Below are 25,603 nucleotides of genomic sequence, written 5' to 3'. Positions count from 1 at the left end.
TTCAGCCCGGTAGCCTGAGCAGACCATTCCTCTGCATCATTCTTTACCTTCCAGCATGCATTTTGACTTCTGCAAAGATTTTTATTGTATTCAGCCTTCCAACCAATAAGTATTGGGTAGGATTCCCTTAAAATTCCTTCAGCACCTTTTCCTTAATTGATCAGAGTGATTGTTGCCAACAAACAACATAACAGTCCTTCCCACTCAAAGGTGGTTGCCTCTGTACAAGAGGATGGCTACCTGAACCAGAGTTCTCCCATATAGAAATGTTGAGCAATAACTAGGCCCTTTAGTTAATCAAATGTATGTTTGAATAAATGTGTAACATGAAAAGGAGAAAATCACAACTGCTGAGTTACAGCATCCCCATTTTATAGATGGGGAAAATAAGTGATAGTGGTTAAGGAATTTGCTCAATTTCCCACAGAAAGTGGGAATAGAATCCATATCACCTGTATGTCAATCCTCTTGCCAGTATCATCTGTGTTGCCTAGTTTTCATAGGACTTGTCTACATGGGAGCACTCAGGAATCTCTGTGAAGACAGGGCCTTAGAGTGGAAGTGGAAGCTTCTCTTTTGTCTCCAATCTTAGTGATACCTTGATTGTTCAAGGCAGGAACATGAAATTGTCATCTGGCATATTGTCTGGGGAAGATTCATTCAGCATCAGAAGGGAGAAAGGGAGGGATCATCATGGTGAACACAGAGCCACTGTGGAGTAGATTCAATCCTGGAATATTGCAGAAAGAAAAAAGTCAAGCAGAACTTTGGGAACAAGAAAAAGAGGAGACCGTTTATTTGGGACCTAATATTTATTTGGGACCTAATATTTATTCTCTTTAATATTTTTCTTTAAAAAAAGGTTAATTAAAAATGCCTCTAGCTGTACTTTAATGTACCAATAGATTTTGTTTGAGGGGATATAATTTCAAAATGTCAACAGGAGTATGATACTGTAGCAATCGTTTTAAAAGTGACACTGCCCTGTCGGGACTAAGGGCAAGGGGAGTCAGGCTTCTGAAGGAATTATGAAAACCCTCCAATCATCTTTTAGTTCCTCTATTTGAGGAGAGACCCTAGTAAGTGAGGAGTTTGGTTATTTTATTCATTTTTATCATAAATTATTTAAAATTGTATTGTCAGTTATCAAGGTATATTTGAATATAGGCAACATTCAGGGTATGTGTTTATAATAAAATGTCAAGCTTCTTGAAGCTGTGAAAGCATGTGCAGGAAGGACTCTTCATAGTCAGGTCTTAACAGAGTCCTGTGAGGACTGTGTGAACCCACTGTATTTTTAAAGTGACTACACAGTAGCTTAATATACTACACAATTTTCAGCCTTATAGAGAGATATCAACATATAAATATATATGGTGGGACTGAGAGAGAGCCTTTTAAACAGTGTCATAATTTTGGCGAGTCAAAAATGTTCAAGAACACCCTAGTTTATTTTGTTTTCAATTTTATTTCAGTGTACAGTCATTACTTTTCATTTATTTTTATTCCTTTTATCAGTTTTAAAATTTGTGGAGTCCACATATATTTTACTAAGAAGCGCTTTTTCCTTCATTAATACCAACCTTAATGTCAAGAATAATGTCAGCACCTTTCCTTAATTGGTGAGAGTGATTGTTACCAACAAACAACATAACAGTCCTTCCCACTCAGTGGTGATCCCAGGCAAATTGAATATATACCTGAAATAGATTTGAAATTTGCTATGGGTATGTACCGTAATCACAGCTATAGATTTGTGTGATTCTGCTGCCTCCACAATAAACTCAGCTGTCTTTTGAACTCGCCACAGTGTCTCAGATGTCCCTGTGGGTGAGTTATATCTGGCTAATCAGCTGTCTCCAAGACCCCTACCATATTGCCACTGGGGAAAAAGAGTAAAACAAATGGAAAGAAGATTGTTAGGCTAGAGGGTAGTTCTGGGAGCAGGAAAAAGAAATAAGTATATAAATAGTCTTTCATAAAAAGTTTTCCCTCCCCATGTGCATCAGAGTACCTGTGAGGGGCTGCTTTCTAAAAGACATTTAAAATGCAGAATAGCAATACTGTATCATATTTGTAATTCTTTTCAAGAGCAATTTATCCTTCATCTGCCCTACATTTTCTCACTTAACTCAGTTCACAATTTTTTACCAGTACAAACCCAAGCTGAAAAATGGTATTATTTAAACAACATATAAGGCATCTGAAAATCACTTCCTTCATAACAATTACTCTCCAATAGTGTGGCTAGGCAATGACTGAAGATAAGCAAAATAGTAGTAGCAAAAAATTGGATCAATTCATTATTCTAATGCATGACACAGGATTAAAATAATATGGACAAATCCATGCTGGGTCCAAATATAATTGCCTTCCATCATTTCACACTTTGACATACTGTTGTCTTTCTCTCCAAACTTCTTGTAAAAATATTTTACAACACTTTAGAACAATAATACAATAACATGGAAGAAATTCAGAACAAGAATGATGAAAAGGGACTGACTTATCAGGAAAGATTAAAATATGTCATCTTGCATTGACTAAGTAGGATGACAGTCTACAAATACAGTGTTTGAAGGGCATAAAAACAAGGAAAAACAAATTATTTAAAGGTGTCCCAAATAGATACACCTACAAGTGATAGCATCCAACTAAAAATAGAAAATCAGGGAAAATTTCCTAAGAGCAGATGCTGTTAGACCCTTCATTATTTTCCAAGGGAAGTGGAGAAAGGAAAGCCCCATTGCATGAATCATCTAGACTGGGAATGGATCAAGCATTTGAGAATATGCTTCAGGGAATTTTTCTGAGTTGGTGATGAGATGGAAAAGTTGACCAAATGAGCAGTGGGTAAGTGCTGCACTGAAGAAGTGCTGGAACACAAGTACTGGATGTACCATAATGCACCATTCCCACTATCCAAAAAAGTGCTGGAACGGCACTCCCAGTGCATTCCAACAGGACTCGAGCACTGAAAACGAGTCTTTTCCATCTGAGTTCCATGATAAAGTGTTCATTTCACAAAGTCATACTGGAATAATTCTCCCTTCATCTGATAGAAAAACTCCAATCCTTTATTTCAAATTCAGGTCCACTGAATCTCTGGAATAGTTTCACAAAAAAAATCTTGCAGAATTACTGTGCAAGTTCTGATGCATAGCACACAGTGGAATATTTTCACCCTTCCGAGGCAGGACAATATTATTATCCTCATATTACAGATGGGAAAAGAGAAGTAGAAAGAAATTAATCTTGCACTGGGTCACAAAGTGTAGCAGAACTAGGAATAGAACCCAGATCTCCCACAGCTCAGATTTGTGCCTTAGAAAGACCATCTTACCAAAACAAAAATTTGCCATGAGAGCTTTGAATCCAACCTGATTTCCCAACTTGTATTCATTTCTGTATTCAGGATATAATTAGAATAGTTCTGCAAAGACTTGCATTCTCAATTACTTTGTTCCAGTGTTTGGCACAGAAGGGGGGCATAAAGATGACTTTAAGCAATATTTGTTTTTCTTTATTTTCAGTTACAGCAGTCCCAAGGCTGCTCTAATTTACAATCAGGTGGACCATGGCCCCTTAGTGGCCATGGGAGCCAAGGATAGAACAAAATTGGATGGCTATTGTAGTATTTACTTAGCAATGAAAAGCTAGTGTTTTAGAGTCCTATCTAACCACTAGAGGAATGTGTAAAATTCCTTTTGATAGCTATTATGTTACAAAATTGTTGCTTTAAATCTTAGATTTTCTAAAATAAATAAATAATATTTGAATAATAATGTATAAAAGTGTAACGCATATGGACTGTTACTTTAAGCATTAACTGCATCCATGTATAGTCCACTTTAGATGTTCTGAAGAAACCTAAGAATCGAAGTCTTCATGTTAGATATTTTACTATACAACAGACTTCATATTGCTTTTTAAAAATGTAGAGGGAAACACTGCTTCAACACAATTGCAGTTAGCAGAGTAATGTTGCTGATTGAGTCAGAAGTGAACCAGTTTCATCTCAAACAGCTCTGGAATTTCAGTCTGCTCAACCATGCTCAACATTTCTGCTGTGACAAGCTAGATCAAGGATATCTTAAGCTTTGTTGAAACTCAATTTCACTAAGGAAAAATATTTTTTTTAGGTTTTAGACGAAGAGAAATATGTGTGAAAGGAGGACTGAACAGTCCTCCATAATCTGTACTAAAGAGTTGTTTTGAATGTCTTCATAAATCTCTGAATTAATGTGATTGTTTCCTCTGACTCCCCATTGTATTGATTTGTAAAATGTTGGTTCATTTAATGAACAATTATATAATTATTTTAAACTTAGTATTAAATCAGGGTCATTGGTGCATAAGGCACGTATTATTACTGTTAACCACAATTGAAAGTGGATTTGTAATATAGTACTATTTTTCTTTGGATATCTTCACTTTATTGAGTGGCTTGGGGATATTGTACACCTCCGTCTTTCACAGAAAACTTAAACCTTGTTTATGCAATGTGCTCATAGATCTACTTTCCTTAACTGGACATTTTTACCCTCCAATAAAGTATAGCTTTAATAAATTGCCATCTGTCTGTTTGTTAACTATAGTCCTAAAGAAACAATGCTGACTCTATTAAAATCAGAGATTGAAAACTATTTCTGAACAAACTTCCTCTTTTTTGAAGAAAGCAAATGTCTTTGACTTTTGTGTGTTTCCTGATTTTGAAATATTGAAGCATTTACATCCAATAGCTGAAAAAAGTGTATGTTGGCAATTACCAGGCTTAGATTGGATTATGCAGCTCAGAAAATGTTACTTCAGCAGTTCCAGATATTGTAGGAAGCAGGTTTTTTCTTATTACATCCCATCTTAAATTTACTCCCATCCTCTAACCACTACAAAATTACCTGACCTGTTCCATAGGAACAGCTACATCCAAAACTGACTGTCATCTCACCCACATTTGGAGGGTGAAATCTGCAAATTAACTGTATCATCCAGTCAACCTTTAACACTTGTGGGAGCTGGGGTTAGCAATACCGTGAAAAGAGGACCTTGTAGGGTAGAAATAGAAGCGGGATAGGTAATTGCAGGAAAATAGGGACAAAAAGAGAGAGGAGGAGAGAAAATATTGAAACACATGAATGGGGGAAGTGCGGAGAGGCCAAATCAGGAAAAAGAGACAATGTGAAGAAAAGTTAGCCTCAAGCAAAACAATGGACAATGAGAAAGATTGGGAAAAAATGCAGCAAGGTACAGAGGGGAAAGTAAGAAATCAGATGAAAAGGGAGGAAAAACAAAGGAAGCTTAATCATTTTTAACTTACTTTATGGAAAGTTTGCTTTATACAATATTCTGCTATTTTCCAGCTGTGGAAGAGGAGGGGTTGACATCTCTTCCCAGATCTGACCCTCTTTGGATGCTATAAAGCACACTCATTTTCTTTTTGGAAAGTTAACAGAAATGCTATCAGAAAGATTAACCAAGTAATTAATAGGGGAGGATTAACTGATTTATCATCAAAATCATTCAAGACATTGCTGTTGGGGAGTGAATATTGTCTGTGGTGATAGAGACTGAGGATATGTCTCCACTGTAATAAAAATCCATGACAGGCCCATGCCAGCTGACTCAGGCTCACAGGGCTTGGACTGGGTGCTGTTTAATTGCGATGTAGACATTTGGACTCTGGCGGAAGCTTAAGCTGGAGGACCCTGCCAGGTGAGAGGATCCCAGAGATTGGGCTGCAACCTGAGCCTGAATGTCTACATCACAGTTAACAGCCTTGCTGCCTCAGCCCAGCGAGCCTGAGTCAGGCCAGCCGCTAGTGTCTAACTGTAGTGTAGACATAACCTGAGAGTCAAAACTCATAGGCCTTGATCCATCAAAGCACTTAGATATGTTATGTATGTAACTGAAGTTAATGGGGACTACTCATATACTGAAATGTTTTGCGGATCAGATCTAAATTCTGTTACCAGATTGGCCAGTGATTCACTGTGTAACCATAGCTTCTCTGTGCCTCAGTTTACTCATTTGTAAAATTGTCATACTTAACTTCCTTAATGTGAATTTTTTGTGACGAAAGGTGCTGTGGGCTGGAGAGGAAAAGCAAGCCTGAGCAAATGTATTTTTCAGAGGCTATGTATCATTTGCTCTTTCATCTTACTTTTTAGTTAATTTACACTATTTTAAGGAAGTTAGACTGTAACATCCAAGACAATAAGTCCTTGGGGCTTAAAATCAACACAATTAAATATGCCACAACAATAGAAGTTTCTTTGCTCTATGGGCTCATTTCCCTGCAGGAGAACTGATCTACATCATATTGTCCCACTCTAATAGAGGAGAAATGTGCTTAAGGCAAAGAATCTGCTAAAACAAATGCTTCTTCTACCAGTATGTGGGAGGTGAGGAATGCAAAACGAGACAGGCTTTAGTCTTTGGTCTTGAGAACTGTTGTATTAATTTAGATGGACTATGTGGGCCCAAAGAGACAAAAGTGTTAACATGACCCAGTTCACTGTCCAACATTAAACAGTTTTAAACAAGGTTCAGGGTTTGGTATACAGAGACCTTAGCCTGTTTAATATGATGGCAAATACCATTAAAAATATTTTAGCTTTTTATTAAAGATACAGAAAAGAAGGAAAACTGTTAAAACATTTGAAATGTAAAGTATTAAATAAGGCTTTTATTTTAACTTTTCCTCTGGTTCCCTTTTCCTTTCGCTGGAGAGAGTTTTTAAAGGGAGAAAACCCCTTGTTTGACAGTTTTTTTTAGATGGTGTTAAAGATGGTAGTAACTGTCCTTTGGGGGGAAAAGAGAGGACATTACTTGAGATGAGCTAGAGCTACCATTATTGCTGTTAAAGTCCAATCCCATTTTCTAAAAGACACACGACAAACACACACATGAAGGGGAAAGAAAAGAACAGCAAAGCTAGCAAATGCAGCTTCTGTCTCTTGTGTTGACTTTTACTTGCAACCTCACTGCTGGAAAAACACAGGCCCAGCACATGGTCTTATCAGCCACTCCAAGACCTGGCAAACTTGTACCAGCATTGGACTGTTTAGAGAATTGCATTTAGCCACTTTTCTGGTCACAGACTTACAGCAGTGTTGCAAAATATACAGTCTTGGCTAGCTAAGCAAGACTTTATTAGACAGAAGGAAAAAGGGGAGGGATAGGAAAGAAAAATAAGAAAGGGAAGGAAAAGGACACACTGGAGGGAAGTAGGAGGAGACAAAGTCTCACATCCCAGGTGATGACTGGGATTCAGCTGGATCTAGTGGAGGTGGTAATGTCTACCTTTCTCTCTTTGGCATAGTCTGGTCAGGACATCTTTCAGGATTGGGGTGAAGAAGGTCCAGGGTCCCAGGAGATGGTGAGGGTGACAGCCATGATTGTGAGGCCCTCTCCTTCCCCTTCTTTTGTTCAGTTAGCCAGTATTGCAGTAGCCTTCATCCATGTTTTTCCTCAAGTCTTTTTTTTAAAACTGAAAAGGCGAGTGATGCAAGGAATAGTCCATTCACTTGTAATTTTATTTGTCAATTAGACCTAAAATTTGACATACCAATTTTCATTTATTCATTTTTGGTTCTTAACTCCTTTTGTTTACAAGGCATGATTTTTAACAGTATTTGTGTTATATTAGTAGGCCTTTTTGTTTCGACTAATTTAGGTTTTTTTCTCCCTTTGTGCCTTTTCTCCATCAACATTTGTGATTACAGGTTATTGTGACATTTTATGAAATTTTACTTATTTTTTTATAGTTAAGATCACAATTAGGGTAAATTTGTAGGCCCAGTTATTACAACAGGACTGAAAACAAAATGGAAACAAACTTTTTAATGTAGATTCTCAGGAAAATGCCTTTGAAAAGTGGGTTTTAAACTGATGAAAGTGCAGCTCACAGCAATAAGTAGCAAATTATTAAAATACTTAAAAATAAAAAAACTAACCAAATATTTTATGTCATGAGAGGAAAACAGAAAATTATACAATCAAATTCAATTCTTCACTGTCTGGATTCTCAATATTCTATTTGGGAAAAAGGACTTTAGTCTGATCAACTTTATTTAATACATCTAGTCTGATATATTAAAACTAGATCTTCAAGAGGATCCACTTTATGGGGGGGGGGGGAGGAAGGTTATCTGCATTCCCTGGTGTACAAAGCCTATTACTCCAAAGAAAGTGACACTATGAATTGTACAGTATCTGACATCTGAGACTGACACAGGAGATACAGGAACCTCCAAAGTGCTAGACAAAAATAAAACATCAACATAAATGGCTCCCAGGTCTTTATCGCCCAGATGTTGGAACTATTACTTAAGGAAAAAGAAAAGTGTTTAACACTGGAAAACAATTTCTAGCAGAGAATGAACAAACGGCATTGCTTTTATCTAGCCAAGCTGTGAGTTAACAAACAAAACCAAAAAACTACCAAAAAAAAAAAAAAGCAATATATATATATTGGAAAAAAATTCAACTTTATAGCTCTTAGAACAAATAAATGAATACTATAGTAATGGAGAATTTGAAAATTCTGAGCTTGCAGCCACTGGTAATAAAATGTAATGACAAAACAAGTTTTCCCTGAAAGTTCTTAGTGAATTGTTTGTTATAGATTGAACTCAGGGTTTTGGTTTTTTTACTAATTTTAATAAGTAGCAGTTTGAAAAAAAAACCCTAAAAAGAAACTTACAATGCTGAAAACGGTCATTAAAAATCCAGATATATCTATTAGTGTGCTTTAAAAGGAAAGGAGGAAAAATTGGGCTTATTCCTTTAAAATCTGATATTTATGCTGTTTTATTATTGTTTTATCTACTAGTTACTGTACACTTCAGAAAAATTATTGAAATAATGTGAGAGGGACTCATTAAAACACTTACAAAATTTTCTGAAGTAGAACTAACAACTAGATAAGCAGCACAATACAGAGTGTTTTTCAAAAGCTGGAAAATGTGTAATATTTAAGGATGGAGCCATAGAATAAGGAATTTCACATGGGAAAGATTATATGGATTCCCTTCATCTATCTCCCTAGTTATGTTCTTATCACAGTGGTATCTAAGCAGCTCCCTCTGAAGAAAAGTGCAGCCAAAGCACAAGTCAGACAGTCAAATAGATCTACATCCATCTTCAATTATAGGTCAATACATTTCATTGTAACTCAACACACAAACATATGGAAAACAGTTATTTCTTTCTTCCTAAAATTTGCTGCTCAGCAGAATCCCACAATCAAATTAGTACAGTGCAGGCTTGCTGAGCAGAAAGGAGCTATCTACCATTAGGGGAGTGGAGTCCTCTAAGTAGCAATTAGGAAATGGAAGGATGTCTTTTAACTATCAAGCAGTCAGAGTAGACTTATTTGCTTTGTTGAGAGCTGTAAGGGTCTGACCTTGTTTAGCAGATTCCAAGAACAAGAGCCAATAGCCCAGGTTGCTTTCTCAATAAGAGCACTTTTGATGTCTTACATTTTCTTCAGCTCCTTAAGGAGTATATAGTGAATCTTATCCAAACACTTTCACAGAGGTCTAGGTGCAAACATTTTTAGATTGACTTCAGAGCTCTATATAATGCTGCTAGTACTTCCACACTTTCTTCAGTTCTGGCGAACCTCAGAAAGCATTAAGATTTTCCAAACTGTGTGGACACTGTGGAGGCACACTTATTTCAGATACTACAGTTGAAAGCTTCTCATAATTATCAGATTAAAAAATTAAATATTTACCTCAGCTGTTCCAAATTGATATATTGGAACAGATACTGACACTAATTATTTTTTTATACCATGCCTAGCACAATGTGGCCCAGAGTTGGCCAAAGTTGCTATGTATGCCAAACATAAATGTTTAGTAATAAAAGTTGAATGGGCAACTTGATTTCACTTCTAATACTTACAAGCATTTCCCTAGTACGTATTGCAGTTTTGTACAATTTAGAGGCCTCCAAGCTTGAGTGTGTATTCTGTTCTATTCAAATTCTTATACCATAGCCATCACTATGGCAGTGGACATCATGAGCCAGTTCTGTCTTTTGCTGCATGCGTGTTGCTACCATTGAAATTAATAGGAATTGCACAAGTGTAGCTCAGGGTAAAATTTGTCTATTAGGGATGTTCTCTAGACTTCATGCGTGTCTGGAAATAAAGATAGCATTTAAGGAAGTTATGTATGCAAATAGAGAGGACACATACCCTTTGTTTTTTTCATGCATCTGTTTTATAGACACCTGCAATTAGATTTAATGTTAAATATTTTTTTGCTACTGTGATTGCAATTCTGAGTTTTGCTTATGATTCTAGGTGATGGCAGCTGAAGTGAAAATTTTGTTCTTTGTGGGCCTCTGTGCATTCCAACTAATGGGACTCAGCTCCTCTACCACTGAGCTGTGGAATTGTATAGACAAGCCACATCCACTGGGGGGGTGCAGTAGTGCTTTTTCATTAGGATGATGTCATTGACTCTGTCTATATATGGGAGCATGCTCCCTGGCCCACCTTCCCTGCTGAGATCTAAAAGAATGACTTCTTCAGTCTGTGAGGCTAGTTAGCCTGTTTTCTTTTAATAGTAACTGTTAGTTAGCTAGAACTCTTGGCCTTTGGTTACCTCTGAGATCATATTAGGTCCTGAACCTGCTAGAGGACTTAAAAAATGTGCAACCTGCTCAGCTATCTACCCTGAGATAGACTCATGTGTTGGGTGTCTTGTGTGCTTGTGTGTATCCCAGTGTACTATTTGCCAAGCTTTTATTCCTGAGATATAAAAGGACAGGCTGTTCAGGCCAGGCTACATGCACATTTGGCTTTGGTAAGCCTCAAGACCATCTTGATACTCCTGTGGAAGCTTTGAGGTCCACTTCAGTGTATGTGTGTGTGTGTGTGTGTGTGTGTGTATATAAACACACACATATGCACATATTCTCACAGCAAAGGGGTGGATCAGAAGACAGGATACTGGGCTAGATAGACCAGTATGGCCATTCTTATGTTCAAAATGAGTGACTAAGTATTATTTTATCAACTACAATTGGTTATTAACATAGTAAAACATCCTGATTGGTTAATAACTTAGATTGGTTAATAATTAAATCACACAGTGTTTTAATATTATGTGCTGCAAAGAGCTGCAGCAGACACATTAAAGAGCCACTTGCAGCTCCTGAGCCTCAGTCTGAGTATCACTGACCTAGACACTCCTGCCTCAGCACCTCACTTGATGTTGGGCCTGACATCTACCTCCTCGAAGCTACACCTATAGCAGCTGAACTTCCCACTCAACCCTGTCCAGTCCTGAAAACTCCATCTAGACAGTCTATACCAGTACTATGATGTGTATCAGCATTACTGTCAGGACAAACAACTTCTTTGAAGCCATTAGAATTGAAAGTAGTTGATGCCATAACCAAAAGGCATGCTTCCAAATCTCTGGTGACACTGCTCCAGGGAAAAAAGAGAAGAGGTAGCATTCCACCTCACAGAGGGAGTCCAAGGAAAAGAAGAAGAGAGCTGGCACTGCTCTGTTTCTCTATCACTGACACGTTTTCTTCAGGGACTCCTTACCAATGCCAATGTCAGCTTTGGCCCATACTCCTCCATCTGAGACTCCGGTTTTGTAGACACCTCACTGGTGTGTATACATCCAATGCCATCAATTTCTCTTTTTTGTAGAATCCCCATCAAAGCTACTAGCTTTGCCTCCCCTGCATGATCACAGAACAGTATTTTCCACTGACTTCAATTCAAAATATCCTGGAGGAAAATGGGTTACACTCATACCCAGCCATGCAAATACTGCTGGTCCACTCAAAGGAACGCAGTCACCTTCCTTCAAAAATAACTCCATCAGCACCGAAAGATATTATGGAGGATCCTCATCAATTACTCATGTTGCCCTTCACTTAGGAGTCCATGAAAGCTCTTTTAGATGCACTGGCTTGGGCATCAGCATTAGCACAGCTGCCAATGATCCTGGCATTGGACGCACCTGCACTGGGTGCTGAATGTTTTCCTGACACTAAAGGAGCTGGGGCCCTTAAAGGGAAAATCTTCTATTACTTTCTGGCAGTCTGGAGCAAAGCCTAATGTTTGGATTCCTAAGTACCTCCTCAGAGCTATGCCAGTGGCCATAGCTCTAGATGTTGTATCTGAGGGGTTGTAAACTGCGCTCAGAGCACATCTGGCTAACATCCTCCCCGCAACAAGTTCTTTGCAACTTCTCTGTGCTCCTCAGGTAAATCACTAGGGACTAGATTAAGATTAAGAATCATAGCCTGGTCTCTGTGACTTTCCCAGTCTGCATCTACTTCTAAAAGAAAGTCAGATTATACAAACTTTCAATTTCAGAAACAATCCCCCCGTTCAACACCAACAGAGGACCCAAACTTAGTGGCGATACTAGTCTTCAGCTTCTTTTACAATGGTTTCTATAGAAAGAACACAATACAAAAATCCCTCATTGCATGTTGTCACCAACTCTCAAACATCACTTCTGATGGAGGCTTAAGAGCCGCAGCCCTCTCCCTCACCAGTGCAGACCTCATCTCTCATCCTTCTTCAATTCCGGGTGCTAGATTATTTTGGATTGTTAGGTGTTGGAGACCATCAGAGTTGGTTACCTAATCCAGTTTTACACCAGGCTGGCTCCACTCTCCTCCCATCCCCAAATCTCCTTTGGGGATCCTGCTCATGAAAAACTCTTATTGGAGGACATGTGCTCCCTTCTTCAAAAGGATGCTGTAGAAGAGCAATACCAAGGGAAAGGGTTTTACTTCAGATATTTCCTATAGCCTAAGAAGGGAGATTGCCTAGGGCCCATCCTGGAGCTCAACAGGTAACCTCAACAGGTATATAAAGACTTTCAAATTCAGGATGCTAATACTGGGGGATATCATCCCATTCCTGTTCAAGGGTGATTGATATTCAGTGCTTGAATTGTAGGACATTTGCTTCCACATAGTAATGAACCTCACCCACATCAAATACCTTTAATTCAAAGTGGGAGCAAATCACTTCCAATTTCATGTTCTCTTGTTTGGTCTGGCCACAGTACTTGGGGGTATTTGCAAAATGTCTTTCAGTACTTGCAGCACATCTCAGGCACAAGGGCATATTCATGTATCCTTACCAGGATGATTGGCTATTAAAGGCCAGCTTGCCACACAATCTTTCTTCTGAGGCTTAATACATGTGCAACCTTCTGCAGTCTCTAGAGCTCATCAATTCAGAAACGTTCTCACTTGAGCCGATGCAGAGAATCACCTTTATCAGGTTTGTCCTGGACTATACTCAAGGGAGGGTCTTCCTCCTAGAAGATAGATTTCTGAAAATAAGAGACTCAACCTGTGCAAACACACTTTCTCCTAAAGCTCATGGGCCTTATGGCCTCATCAACTTATATGATAACTTTTGCTTGCCTAAGAATGAGGCCCCTTTAACTTTGGGTTGCATGTCATTACAGGCTCAATGTACACAGCCTGAAAAGGAGGCTAACCATATTCTCTGAAGTGCTTCAACAGCTACACTTGTGCAAGATTAGAGACAATGTACTTAGGGTGACCAGATAGCAAGTGTGAAAAATTGGGTGGGGGATAATACGTGCCTATATAAGACAAAGGCCTGAGTATCGGGACTGTCCCTATAAAATCGGGACATCTGGTCACCCTAAATGTAGTCCAGGGGCTGTTGTTGTTCTGTCCTCTATCACCTTCTGTTACAATCACCACAGATATCTCCAACCGAGGTTAGGGTACTCATTGCCAGGACCTCTGTGTACATGGCCACTAGAATACCTTGGAGTCCAAATTCCACCTCAGTATCCTAAAACTCAGAGTGGTGAGATAGGCTCTAATGGCCTTCCACACCACATCAAATGGTTACAGACAATACCATAGTCGTGTATTAACCCAACAAGTAGGGAGGAGCACACTTCTTGTCTATGGTGGCAAGGATACTGTGACTATGGTTTATCCACCATCACATTTACTGTTAAGCAGTACACTGATCAAGGGAAGAGAATGTATAGGCAGAAGCACTCAGCAGGAGGTTGTACAATCAGCACTAATGGTCCCTAAACCAATGACATCCTCACTCTTCCTCCAGTAGGGATAACTACATATTTGACCTCTCAGTCCTTGTCCTCAAAGGAAACCCACATAACATCTTCAAAAGATGAGCCCAGGAGCTTATGTTCATAATTTCACTGGACATTAAAAATCATTGACTTAATAGAGGCACTGGTTTTATGGCTCATTTCAACAATTTGTAACACAACCTGCTGCCTGCCAACCCATAGTTGCTCACTTCATTTTAAGTGGTCCCCTATAGCATTTGTAAAACCATTATGCTTCACAATCTGTCCCACCTCATATTTAGCTCAGACACTCTGGTTACTTTCTCCAGACCTGAGGAAGAGCTCTGAAGCTCAAAAGTTTGTCCTTTTCCCCAACATAAGTTGGTCCAATAAAAGATATTACCCCCTCCATGTTGACAAAATGCCAGATGGCATCAGGACTCACAGAACAAAAAATCACTGTCAGATGCATTCCTGCTAGATTGGAACAGATCGCCTTCCCTACATTTCCGTGATCCTCAAAGTCATAAGTGAAATCAGACAAGACAGAGCCAGCATCATCCTGATAGCAGCAATATGGCCCCAACGGCACTGGTACACAGATCTTTGTCAGCTGTCCAGAAAACCACCGGTTTGCCTTCGACCACTTCCAGACCTCCTCTGCTAGGGACAAAAGAGAGGATTCTTTATCCAAATCCAGAGATGCTTCATGTGGCTGCATGGAAACAGTGTGCTGACTACCATGGACAGCTTCTACTCACAAAGGTTTCAGGCAGTATTATTACAGTCCAGAAAAAACCCTCCATTGAACTGCTGCAGATTGAATGGACATGGCTTGTGTTGCATTAGGACTAAAGGGTTAATCTCATCACAAGAGGGTAGCCCTGCAATTTTAGAGTATCTGTTGTACTTGAAATCATAAAGGTTAGCAGTAACTTCCCTCAAGGTTCATTTGGCAGCTAACTTGGCTTATCATAACTTGATCAGGGAAAAAAAACCTATATTATCTCACCCCCACAGTTTCATGTTTCCTAAAGGGACTAATGCTTTTCTCCTGAGAGAGAACCTCCCCCTACCTGGAACTTGAATCTAGTACTTACTATGTTTATGTGTCAACCCTCCAAACTGCTGACTCAGGCACCCTTAGACATCTGTCTATCAAAACAGTGCTCTTAATCTCCTCTGCTAGGAGGTTTAGTGAGTTTAGTGCCTGGATGGCCATACCATCCTACGTAGTAGTACACAGAGAGAAAGTTGTCATGGGACCTCACCCTAGTTTTATGCTTAAAGTTGTCTCAGATTTTCACCTGCCATAATCCTTCCCCATTTTCTTCCTCAGATCTCAGACTCACCCAGGGGAATCTCGTGATAGACATTTGCAAAGTAGCAACATGGGGTGCTGCCCAGGCTTTCACTAAGCACCAGTCATTGGACATGGCATCATATTCTGGTGCTTAATTTGATAAAGCAGTGCTATAGACCATTTTTGCCTAAAACTCCTTGCTCACCATCTTCTGATGGGGACACTGTGTGCTAATCTCCTATTAGTGGGAATGCACAGAGGCTCTAAAAGAAGAAATAGAGGTTACTTACTAGTAAATGGTGGTCTTCAAGAGTTGCCTCTGTGCATTCACACTACCCAACCACCTTCTCTTCTGCCTATGAGTTATTTGTGTTTCAGGACTCCTCAGGCTAGGGAGAAGGAACTGAAGTAGGCTGAGGTGTGACTGCCTTATATAGACAGTGTCGATGATGTCATCCTAGCATCAGAGCACTTCTGCCTCCCCCAGCAGATGAAGCTTTCGTATACAAGTTCTTTAGCTCAATGCCAGAGGTGTAGAATGCACAGGGGAGCTCTAAAAGAACAACGGTTACTATTAAGTAACTATTCTCCCCCAAATATTTACATTTAATTTGTGATCTGCAGTTCATGAACACTTGACAATGTATACAGACAATATATCACTTTTGGGAGTTTTATCTGACTCTGACAGTGTATCATGAAAGGTGGTATAATCAGTTATTTTTTCACGCTGATTTCAGAGATAAATATTTTATTTTAAAATATTGGGCTTATTTCTCAAAAAAAAAAAAAAAAAGAGCTAGAATTTTATAGTGGCTTTGCACTCCCTTTGGAAATGTGTAAATGTCTCCATAACGTGCAGGCCAGAGGAGAGTCACACCCATTCACTCTAGAGTATTATATGGGGCAGTTTCTCCCAAAATGTGGAATTTTGGGAATAAAGCAATATAACTAGAGGAATTTTACAAAACCAGTAATATTTTTCAAATATGTCATTTTGAAATAAAAAAGGGAAAGCAAATTAATTTATCTGCTATTATTAAAACCAAGAATGAACAGAGACTGAAAGCAAAGAGAAAATTCAGCTGCAACTACTCAAAAATTTCAAATAGGAAAGATAGAACCTTTCTTTTTTCATATCAGAATGTATGTCTTTTAAAAGAAGCCTACAGGTTTTTTTCCCCCCTACAAACATTTGCCTCATTGTACTAGTTCTCAGAATAGCAGGAATTGTTAGCTGAAATGAATAAAATGATAGCTAAGCAAATGGGTGCAAACTCACAAACAGGGTAATTGTTGCACTAGAACATATCTATTTCAACTTTCCACAGGTTGTCTTGCAGCTCCATTGGCCCCAATGGTACTTATTGAGGCTTGCTTATTTAATTTATTTATTTATTTGGACCAGACTAGTAACACAGGCAGCATGAGAGAATAATGAGCTGCATTCTTGGGGTTAGTGAGGAGTCAGCACAAATTGTGGGAACAAATAACAATCAGACAAGGCAGTGTTTTATAACATCAGGGCTGCAATCCATCTCTGGGATCTTTCAGAGCTGGGCTAATAAAGGCCCACTTACAATCCCCAACAGAGTATAGTTTAATTAAATTTGTCCATTAGAGGACTTCTCCCCCTCCCTTTTACATTCTAGAAATTAATTCTTCTGCTTTCTGCCTGTCTTTCTTTCTACATCACAGATGCACTGAACCTTCGTAACCGACAGGTCATCTGCATCACGCTCAAAGTCCTCCAGCACCTGGTTGTGTCAGCTGACATGGTGGGGGAAGCCTTGGTGCCCTATTATCGTCAAATCCTCCCAATCCTAAACATCTTTAAGAATATGAATGGTGAGTTATCTACCAGTCACTGGGTCTTTCAACCCTAAAGCAAAATGGGGCTTGAGGCAGGGTTAATTAACAATGTAGTTAGGATTTATTACTGCATATAAACCCAAATCCGTTTGGAGCTCTAAATAATGTAACCCCCACTGCTATTCCCTAGGGATGCAGTAAAATTAACAGTTTCATTTATTACTCCTTGCACGTACAGCTTATTTAACACAGTACAAAAGCACTGAAGCAGTTCTGTAATCTTCCAATAATTAAATTGTAAAGTTTTGTAATAGTCTTTTGACTATATTAATAGATTGCAAAGGATTTTTTTTTCTTTTCAACCTGGTAATTTTAAGTTCACTTTTTTAATTCTGTTCTGGGTTCTCCTCACTAGTGAAATTCATTCTTACCCATTATTGCTTTTTGGTTTAGGAGAGAATAAAAAGAAAATTATTAACCAGTTTAGTCAATTTGACAGACAAGAGAAATTATCTCTAGCAAAACGGTGAAGTTTGGATTATTGTTGCAAAGTTAACAGGCTTTACTATGGAAGAAATTTAAAACCACTTCATACTCCACACTTGAGCAAGCTGTTTTCTTTTTAATGCAAAATTCTATGGCCAGGTTTTTGGGTTTTTTTTTTTAAGTACTATGTGGTGTGTATATTACACCATTCTCACAAACCTGGGCCAAACTGCTATCTGCAAAATACTTTCTACAGTCTTGTTCCTTTAGAAAACTTCTTGGCATGTTATCTGTTCAATCACTTACTAAGTTATTGATTTTGAAATTTTATGCTATTCACATGCAACACTGTAGGATAAAATAAGTTAATTGCTGACAACCATGCTAATAAAGGTTATAGTAGGCAGGATGTCTATGAAACTCATGCTGTTTCAGTGTTTAGCCTCTGGGATACCTCCTGCATCTATTACCAAATATTACCTTATATTTGCCAGGGTTTTGGTTTTGTTCTTTTTCTTTATTAACTTTTTATTAAAACAAAGTTACAATAAAATGTTAAGATACTACATTGTATATTATATATTCAGGATCAGCTCAATATTCAAAGAACCTGGCTAAAGAGTCTGGCTTGCTGACTGGGGAGCCCATTTCTCTGAGCATGCTAAAAAGGATGACCAGATTATGATATACCTCTTTCCTTTTTGGCACCTCTTGTGTACGTACTTGGTGTGAAAGTGTACAAGGACAGTTCATATTTTACTATAATACAATTCCATAGGAGGAGTCGTCACATTTTTCCAATAATAGCCCATACAGAGTCTAGTTGCTTACAGTAAAAAATAAATTAATTTGTCGTTCTGTTTAAAATGTAGATCCTTTACTGGCTCATTAAGTAAGGAGGTCAGGGGATCTTTAGGAAGCTGGCATTTAATCATAAAATGAATATCTTTATTAATTTCCACCCAAAACCAACTAATTCCCGAACACAACCACCCTATGTAAGTATGTTCCTTTTTTCCTGCAACTTTTCCACCAGAGCACCTCCCCAGTAGCAAAAATATGATGGATCTTAACTGGAGTCCTCTATACAGTAAATGTTCTTATTTGTTTTTTAATTCTATTTGAGAAATATAAAAATGTCTGTCCAGAGATTCTAATAAGGTTTAGACTTTTAGATTCCTTTAATGATTGCATGTAAAGGACACTGGATTAAACAGTGAGCATGTTCTAATAAGTTGTAGACAGTGTACCATCTATACAGAGTGGAGAAGAGCTGTAGATGTCAGAGAGTTGTAGGATGTAAAGCTGTGATAAAAATCCATATGGTTGAACCTTTGCACCTGTGTGGAGCTCCATAAACTTCAGCTGCGTTCCTCATAAAAACCAAATCCTCATAGGATCCAACTTAGTGGGTCTGATTGCAGGATCTAGGGCCAAATGCAACACATCAAAAGGAAATATATCATTTCAATGGTAAGTGATTTATCTGCTGAGCCATATTTTCCAAATTTTAGCCTGAGGCAGGCTGTGAGCAATCCTGGTTCCCCTGCTGCTATGGTGTCAGGTGGATGGTAGGGAAAGCTCATGTCTGCTGGTGGCACTACATAGACATTAAGATGCATATAACTGGTTGAATCACACTTGCTATACATAAACCAACCAATCCAATAAAAACCAAACATGTTTTCAACAATGCGTGTGACTTCTTATTGCATGGATTTGTATCTGATATCCAGCTAAACTTAAGACTTGATATTTGGTGTACAGGGACTTTAAAAATATCCCCCCAAATCCACTCCTGGATTCATCACTCTAAACAGCGAGAACGAATAGCACTAAATTCTATTTGCTATGTTATGTTGTTGTTGCTCAAATTACAAGGTGTAAAAGTGTGTGACTATGTGAACATTTTAGTTTTGTGCGTTCTAATTTTAATTAATTATGTAACAACGTTTTTACACTGCATGGCAATTAAGAACTGTAACCAAGCATAGGGATTCAATATCTGTAATTTGTTTTCAAACAGATATCTATAGAAGAAACCAGGCACAATAAATTGTGACTTTACATAAAATTAAGAATTTGCCCTTCTTGTATCTAAAATCTTGTTGTCCTAAAAGCTGTTTAGGTGAGGAGAGATGGGGAGTGTAGTGAAGAAGTGTAAAGCAGTGATGTAGTCTAACATTAACATACTTAACTAAAACAATGTTATATTAGGAAAAAGAGAATGGACTGTTGAGCTCAAACAGTAATGTGCATGGAATACATGATACTTGTATTTCAGGATCCATATGAAGCTATTCAACCTATTCAGTATTCATGCGCTTGTGTTTTGGGAAGGGTTCTTTTTCTCTCCTTGGAGGACTCCTCTTTACTCCTGCCCCATTTCCTTGGTAGTTTGCAGGAAGTGTGTGGCTCCTTCCTTTCTATCTCCCATACATAGCGTCACGAACCAAGGATCAGAAAAATTTGTCTACTCTTTACTCCCCACTACTGTGGAGAGATTGGGGACCCATCTAGGCTGCCTTTTTCACTGGCTGTCCTCACAGATGAAAGTGGGGGAGTGGGAATGTATGTTCTTCTTTCCTCCTTCCCACATAACCGATGTGGTGTTTTCTGTTAGATCTCTCTGCATTAAAGTCAGGAGGGAAAACACCCTGTCACAAGGTTGGCTCCCCTTTCCTATGTGTTTTGCTTTACAAACAGTCCTCACACACTCCCCTGTAGGTTCAACACCATGTGCTTTATTTACGATGTCTTATACAGGTCTGTGTACCTACATACAGAGCTTTTCCCAACTTATACTTACTTCCTGGGCATGGAGCACCATGTTGAGACCCTGGGCTTCTTTGCCCTTCCTTCCAGCCTCCCCCTTTCCCTTCCTGTCTCCGTTTTAACCATTCCCAGCTGACTAGCTGAATCCCACTGTTAACTGGTTGATCACCCAGTCCTTAATCAATTCTGTCCCCAATTTGGCCCCTTTAGGGCAGCTTTCAGAGTACAGAGTGGTGAGACAGCCTTAGGCTAATTCCACTTTGTCACAGTCCCATCATCTTTTCTGTCCCCATTCTCTTTCCCAAGGCATATTCAATAGGAAAAGTTCTATTCAAATGCCACTAGATCTTCAAGCAGAAAGGGAAGTGCACTGACTAGCAATCACAGCACTTTCTCATTTACTTCACTCAGCTCAGGCTCTGCTGCTGGATTGGTCAACCACAGCTCTGGGTTGAATGTTGTTTTGCAACCCCAACATCAAGGATAATATTTTGATATTTATCCAAACATAGTATTTGCCAGCACTTGGGTATTCTGAAAATATATAACACACATCTCCAATCTCTGCCCCACTCAGATATCATGCCAAAATACCAAGATATCATGTACTATTTTTCTGAAAATGTTTATTTTAATCTTGATGCAACCTGACCAAAGAAAAGACACAAGTAAGAATTTTCCCCAGGAGGATTATTTTGCTAGTAGTAGCCTCAGTTGAAGCCTCAGCTTCAAATGTTACAGTGGCACATTTCACATGATGCTAATTATTTTTTCAACATTTCCATAAAATCCTGTTTTCGACTATTCCTGATGCAGCCATGGATATTTTCTCTAGGCTGAAATTTTACTCCACCATATAAGTATTCAGTACATTTACTGTAAACTATAAGAATTTGTTTAGATATTTTGAGACAACAAGGACAATAACAAAAAATGTAGAGATTTCATATTATTTCTTCCTGTATCTTAAGATCTTTATTTTTCAAAATGGCATTTTGCAGGCACTGGCTGCAAGTGATTGAGTGTCTTTCAATATCTGAAAACAAAACCAAAAGCAATTGAAAATTTTAGCTATTTATTCTGTCTAGTGCCTTGAGACAAAATTCTGATTACTGCAAATTGATCTAATTTTTTAAATAATAAGAGAATAAGGATTTCCAGCAACTAAATATAGCGTTGGATTCAGCCATTGGACCCCTGGCATGTAGCGGGCCTGATTCTGATAGTTAATTCTAATTCAGACCCATGTAAATTCTTTGTCTTCAGTGGGGATTTATAATGGGACTGTGGACGTGCCCCTGGAATCGGGGAGCAGCGTCCGGGTCTGGCTCCCTCTCTGGGTCCTCCTCAGAGGGGGACCAGCCCTCCCGGCTACCTCCCACTGGGAGCCGGCTTGCGCCTTTCTCAAGGCAAGCAGTCTATAGCCCGGCCCTCAGGCAGGGCTGGCGAGGCAAACAGTCTATAGCCCGGCCCTCAGGCAGGGCTGGCGAGGCAAACAGTCTATAGCCCGGCCCTCAGGCAGGGCTGGCGAGGCAAACAGTCTATAGCCCGGCCCTCAGGCAGGGCTGGCGAGGCAAACAGTCTATAGCCCGGCCCTCAGGCAGGGCTGGCGAGGCAAACAGTCTATAGCCCGGCCCTCAGGCAGGGCTGGCGAGGCAAACAGTCTATAGCCCGGCCCTCAGGCAGGGCTGGCGAGGCAAACAGTCTATAGCCCGGCCCTCAGGCAGGGCTGGCTGGTGCAAGCCGCTCTCTGGAGCGGCACGGTGGGGAAGGCTTCCTCACGGAGGGTAGGGAAGGGGGGAGGGGGACGCAGGCCCGCCCGTCTCCACTGCGTCCCAGCCCAGGGCCCTGTTAGCGGCAACAGCGTTTGCCGCTGGGTCGGTGGGGCTCCAGCCGCAACACACCGCCCAGGTTGCCCCTGACTCAGCCACTATCGTGCGGCTACCCCTGGGCTTCTTCCTCCCCGAAACCCCCGGTACCTGTCTCCTCTGGGTCGCTGAGGTAGGGTAGACCGGCTAGGCCCTCATTGTCCACAGGCGGCAGATCGGGTAGCTCCATGGGCTCGTCTTCGGGGGTAGCTCCTCCAGGTCCTGTGGCCCCCAGGCCTCGGGCAGAGCCGGTAGATCCTCGGGGTCCCAGGCTCGGCACTGCTCTGGCAGGTCTGGTTCTGTCTCCCAAGCCCCAGGTGTCTCCGGGGGGTTCTCCTCCGGCTCGTAGTCCACTGGGAGCCCCGACGGGCCTTCTTCCGGCTCCCAGGCCGAGGGGGTCTCTGGCGGTCCCTCCAACTCCCAGGCCGTAGGGTACCTGGGAGAGGCCTCAGTCAATCCCCAGGCTGGGTTTAAGGCCGGCCACTCCCTCTCAGCCCGGCTCCCCGGCCCGGCCTTGGCTAGGAGCTCCAGAGGAGATGTGTCCTTCCCCTTCGGCCGCCTCCTCCCAACTGAGCTCGCCGGCCGGGCTCTTAAAGACCTAGCTCCGCCCCCCTGCTTCCGCTCAGGTGGGGCCACTGGGGCCTTTAAAGGCCTAGACCCGCCCCCTTGCTTCCGGTCAGGTGTTTCCCTGGGGCAGGCTTCTGTCAGCCAGGGTGGGTCTGTGTCCCTCTCTGGGTCCTCCTCAGAGGGGGACCAGCCCTCCTGGCTACAGGGACGTAATAAGTGAGACCAGAATCCGGCTCAGCATCTCTGGTGACTTGGGGTTATATTATTTCTTTCCAGGAAGAATCCTGTGGAAAGTAGATAAAAATTCAGATTTGGAACTTGCAGTGGGCCACTTTATGGCCCAGAGAGAAAGTTTGTTGGGGATTGTGGAGAGGGCCTGGGAACAATCTGCTGCTTTTCCTTCCCAGAGAATTTTGAGAGACATAAGGGGGATGAGGTAATATCTTTTATTGGATCAATTTCTGTTGGTGAGAGAAACAAGCTTTTGAGCCACACAGAGCAATTCTTCAGGGTCTGAGAAAGGTTCTCCAAGCATCGCAGCTCCAAGTACCTTTCCCAGACCTGAAGAAGAATCCTTTATGGTTTGTAAGCTTGTTTCTCTCACTAACAGAAGTAGGTCCAATAAAAGATATTACCTCACCCACCTTTTTCCCTCTAATATACTGGTAGCAACATAGCTAAAACTACACTGCATACAGAGAATTTTTTACATTTCCATCACGTTTTATGCTCATTTGCGCTCCTTCAGACAGCACTCCCTTTATTTTGCAAATATGGTCCTTTTTGTAAATTCTCAGGTCTGAAATCAATGCCTTTTATTTATCTAATGATGTGCCTGAACACCACTGTCTTTAAAAAAAAATGTGTATCTCCAAACTATTACTCCAAAAATGTGTAACTCCAAAAATGTGTAACTCCAAAGTAGTGGCGTGTTTTTGAGCATTTTTGTACACTTCCATCATTTCCAAGGGGATTTTGACTCACAAGAACCACTGACATTTGAAATAAAGGTCTTGTCATGTGGTGTTAAAGACTCAGCATGTGTACCTGAAAGTAATTGTTAAGAGAGGTGAGGTTTTTTGTGTGTGTCTGTTTTTTTGGAGAGGGGGAGGGGCAGCTCTTGACATGGAAACTCATCCGTGCCTATTGATGTCTCTATATAATGTCTGTGAATGAAATACATTGCTCCATTACTTTTGTAGTTTCCTCTACAAAATAAATTATCTTATTTTCTGAATTTTCCATAGTTTTTGTAACAGGTTGTGAGAGAACACATTACAATGGAGATTGATACTGAACAAGAATATACGGTGTGCCAAATATATTTTATGACTAGAGTTTGTTGGTCACAAAGCAGATGTAGTTCAGGTGTGCGAAAGTCAAACTTATGTTCTATACTTTGGATTTCCACAGTTACGGAGGTACAGGAGAGATTATACAGGTTAGAGCTGGGTGCATACTGCAAATAATATTCTGTGACTATTCATTGAAATTTTTCAGTGAATTCACAGCAGCTGTTCATGTTTTCCTTGTGTTCACTCTTCATAGATATTAGTGAATGACTTTACTGTCAAGAATATTTGTGGAAAATAAATTTAAAACAAATATTGGCACTGTGCATGGAAAGTGAATTTTGAATTTGTAAACATAAACATGTACACTGAAAACTTATCTGAAGGTTTATACTCATCCAGTTAGGTCAGATAATATGTTTTTGTTCCCTATCTGTCAATTTTAAAAAATCAACACACTCTGAATTGAAAATATCAAATTTATCTTGCACACAATCTGCAAATCAAAAATTATTTGTCAAGTTTATTCAGTAAATAATTTCAAATAACAGATAAATGACAGAATTGCAAGCTGTTCTCAGAGACTAAATTAATCAACTACACTTTTTATCCAGCACTACTACTACTCAACATTTCCTGTAGTTCATAAAAAATTATGATTGGCATGTATTCCTTTAAGTGTGGTGTCCACTGAATAACATTTGACAGATGTGAGGATGTGCTGCCTCCTCAGGAATAAAAGACAAGAAAAACATGAGGAGCTAAAAATATTCACCAACTTGAAAAGGAGGGCACAATAGGCACCTAAGGGGTGCAGTTACTTCTGACTTCCAGATTAAAAGGACCAGCCGCTAAAATAGTGTGATTAGCTCCATCTATTAGAATCACTGATGTGCTGTGATTCATCAGTTTCTTTTATGTACTTGGTAGTGTACTAGATATACCTCAATTTAGGAGCAAGCACTGAAGCAAGCTGCCTCTGGCCCAATAGGCTCTAGCACCCAATGATTTCCCAATATGCACTCACATGTGCAACTCAAACAAAAGGAGTCTTTACTAGGGCTGGCAGAAATGAAAGACTCCAAATACTGTAGGCAGAATGACTTGACCAGCTACAATAGAAGAGGGACATAAACATTCCTAACTCAGGCAGGCCCCTAGGGGACAGTCCAAAAGAAGGAAGTACTGGAGTAACCATGATTACTCCTTCTAATCCACCATTCCTTAAAAGGGGCAATTAAGTACTGGTCCTCGCATCCTGCTATCCAGAGCTCAGTTCCCTAGCCATGGTATTGTTAGAAGGCCTCTCTATATTGTCTTACATTGTGCAGGTGAATAGTTGCCTAATGCCTCTTTCAGGCAGGTGACCTTATATTCTTCTGCTATTAGCCTCCTCTCACTGGCTGCTTCCCATCTTGGATT

The 25,603-nt window shown here is 40.0% G+C and overlaps 1 protein-coding gene across 3 annotated transcripts in view; it reads left to right on the top strand.

The window, feature by feature from the left end:
- Positions 1-25,603, top strand: part of PACRG (parkin coregulated) — a 420,318-nt gene that overhangs the window by 275,940 nt on the left and 118,775 nt on the right. For all 3 annotated transcript variants that reach the window (XM_067560803.1, XM_067560801.1, XM_067560802.1), the window contains one exon: positions 17,080-17,229. In XM_067560803.1, coding sequence (XP_067416904.1) covers positions 17,080-17,229 — 150 coding nt within the window. The remainder of the gene's footprint in view (positions 1-17,079; positions 17,230-25,603) is intronic.

This window comes from Emydura macquarii, unplaced genomic scaffold, assembly GCF_026122565.2.
Source record: "Emydura macquarii macquarii isolate MOO-44397 ecotype Brisbane River unplaced genomic scaffold, CSIRO-AGI_Emac_v2 contig_2308, whole genome shotgun sequence".
Lineage (NCBI taxonomy): Eukaryota > Metazoa > Chordata > Testudines > Chelidae > Emydura > Emydura macquarii.
This window is presented reverse-complemented; position numbering and strand designations above follow the sequence as displayed.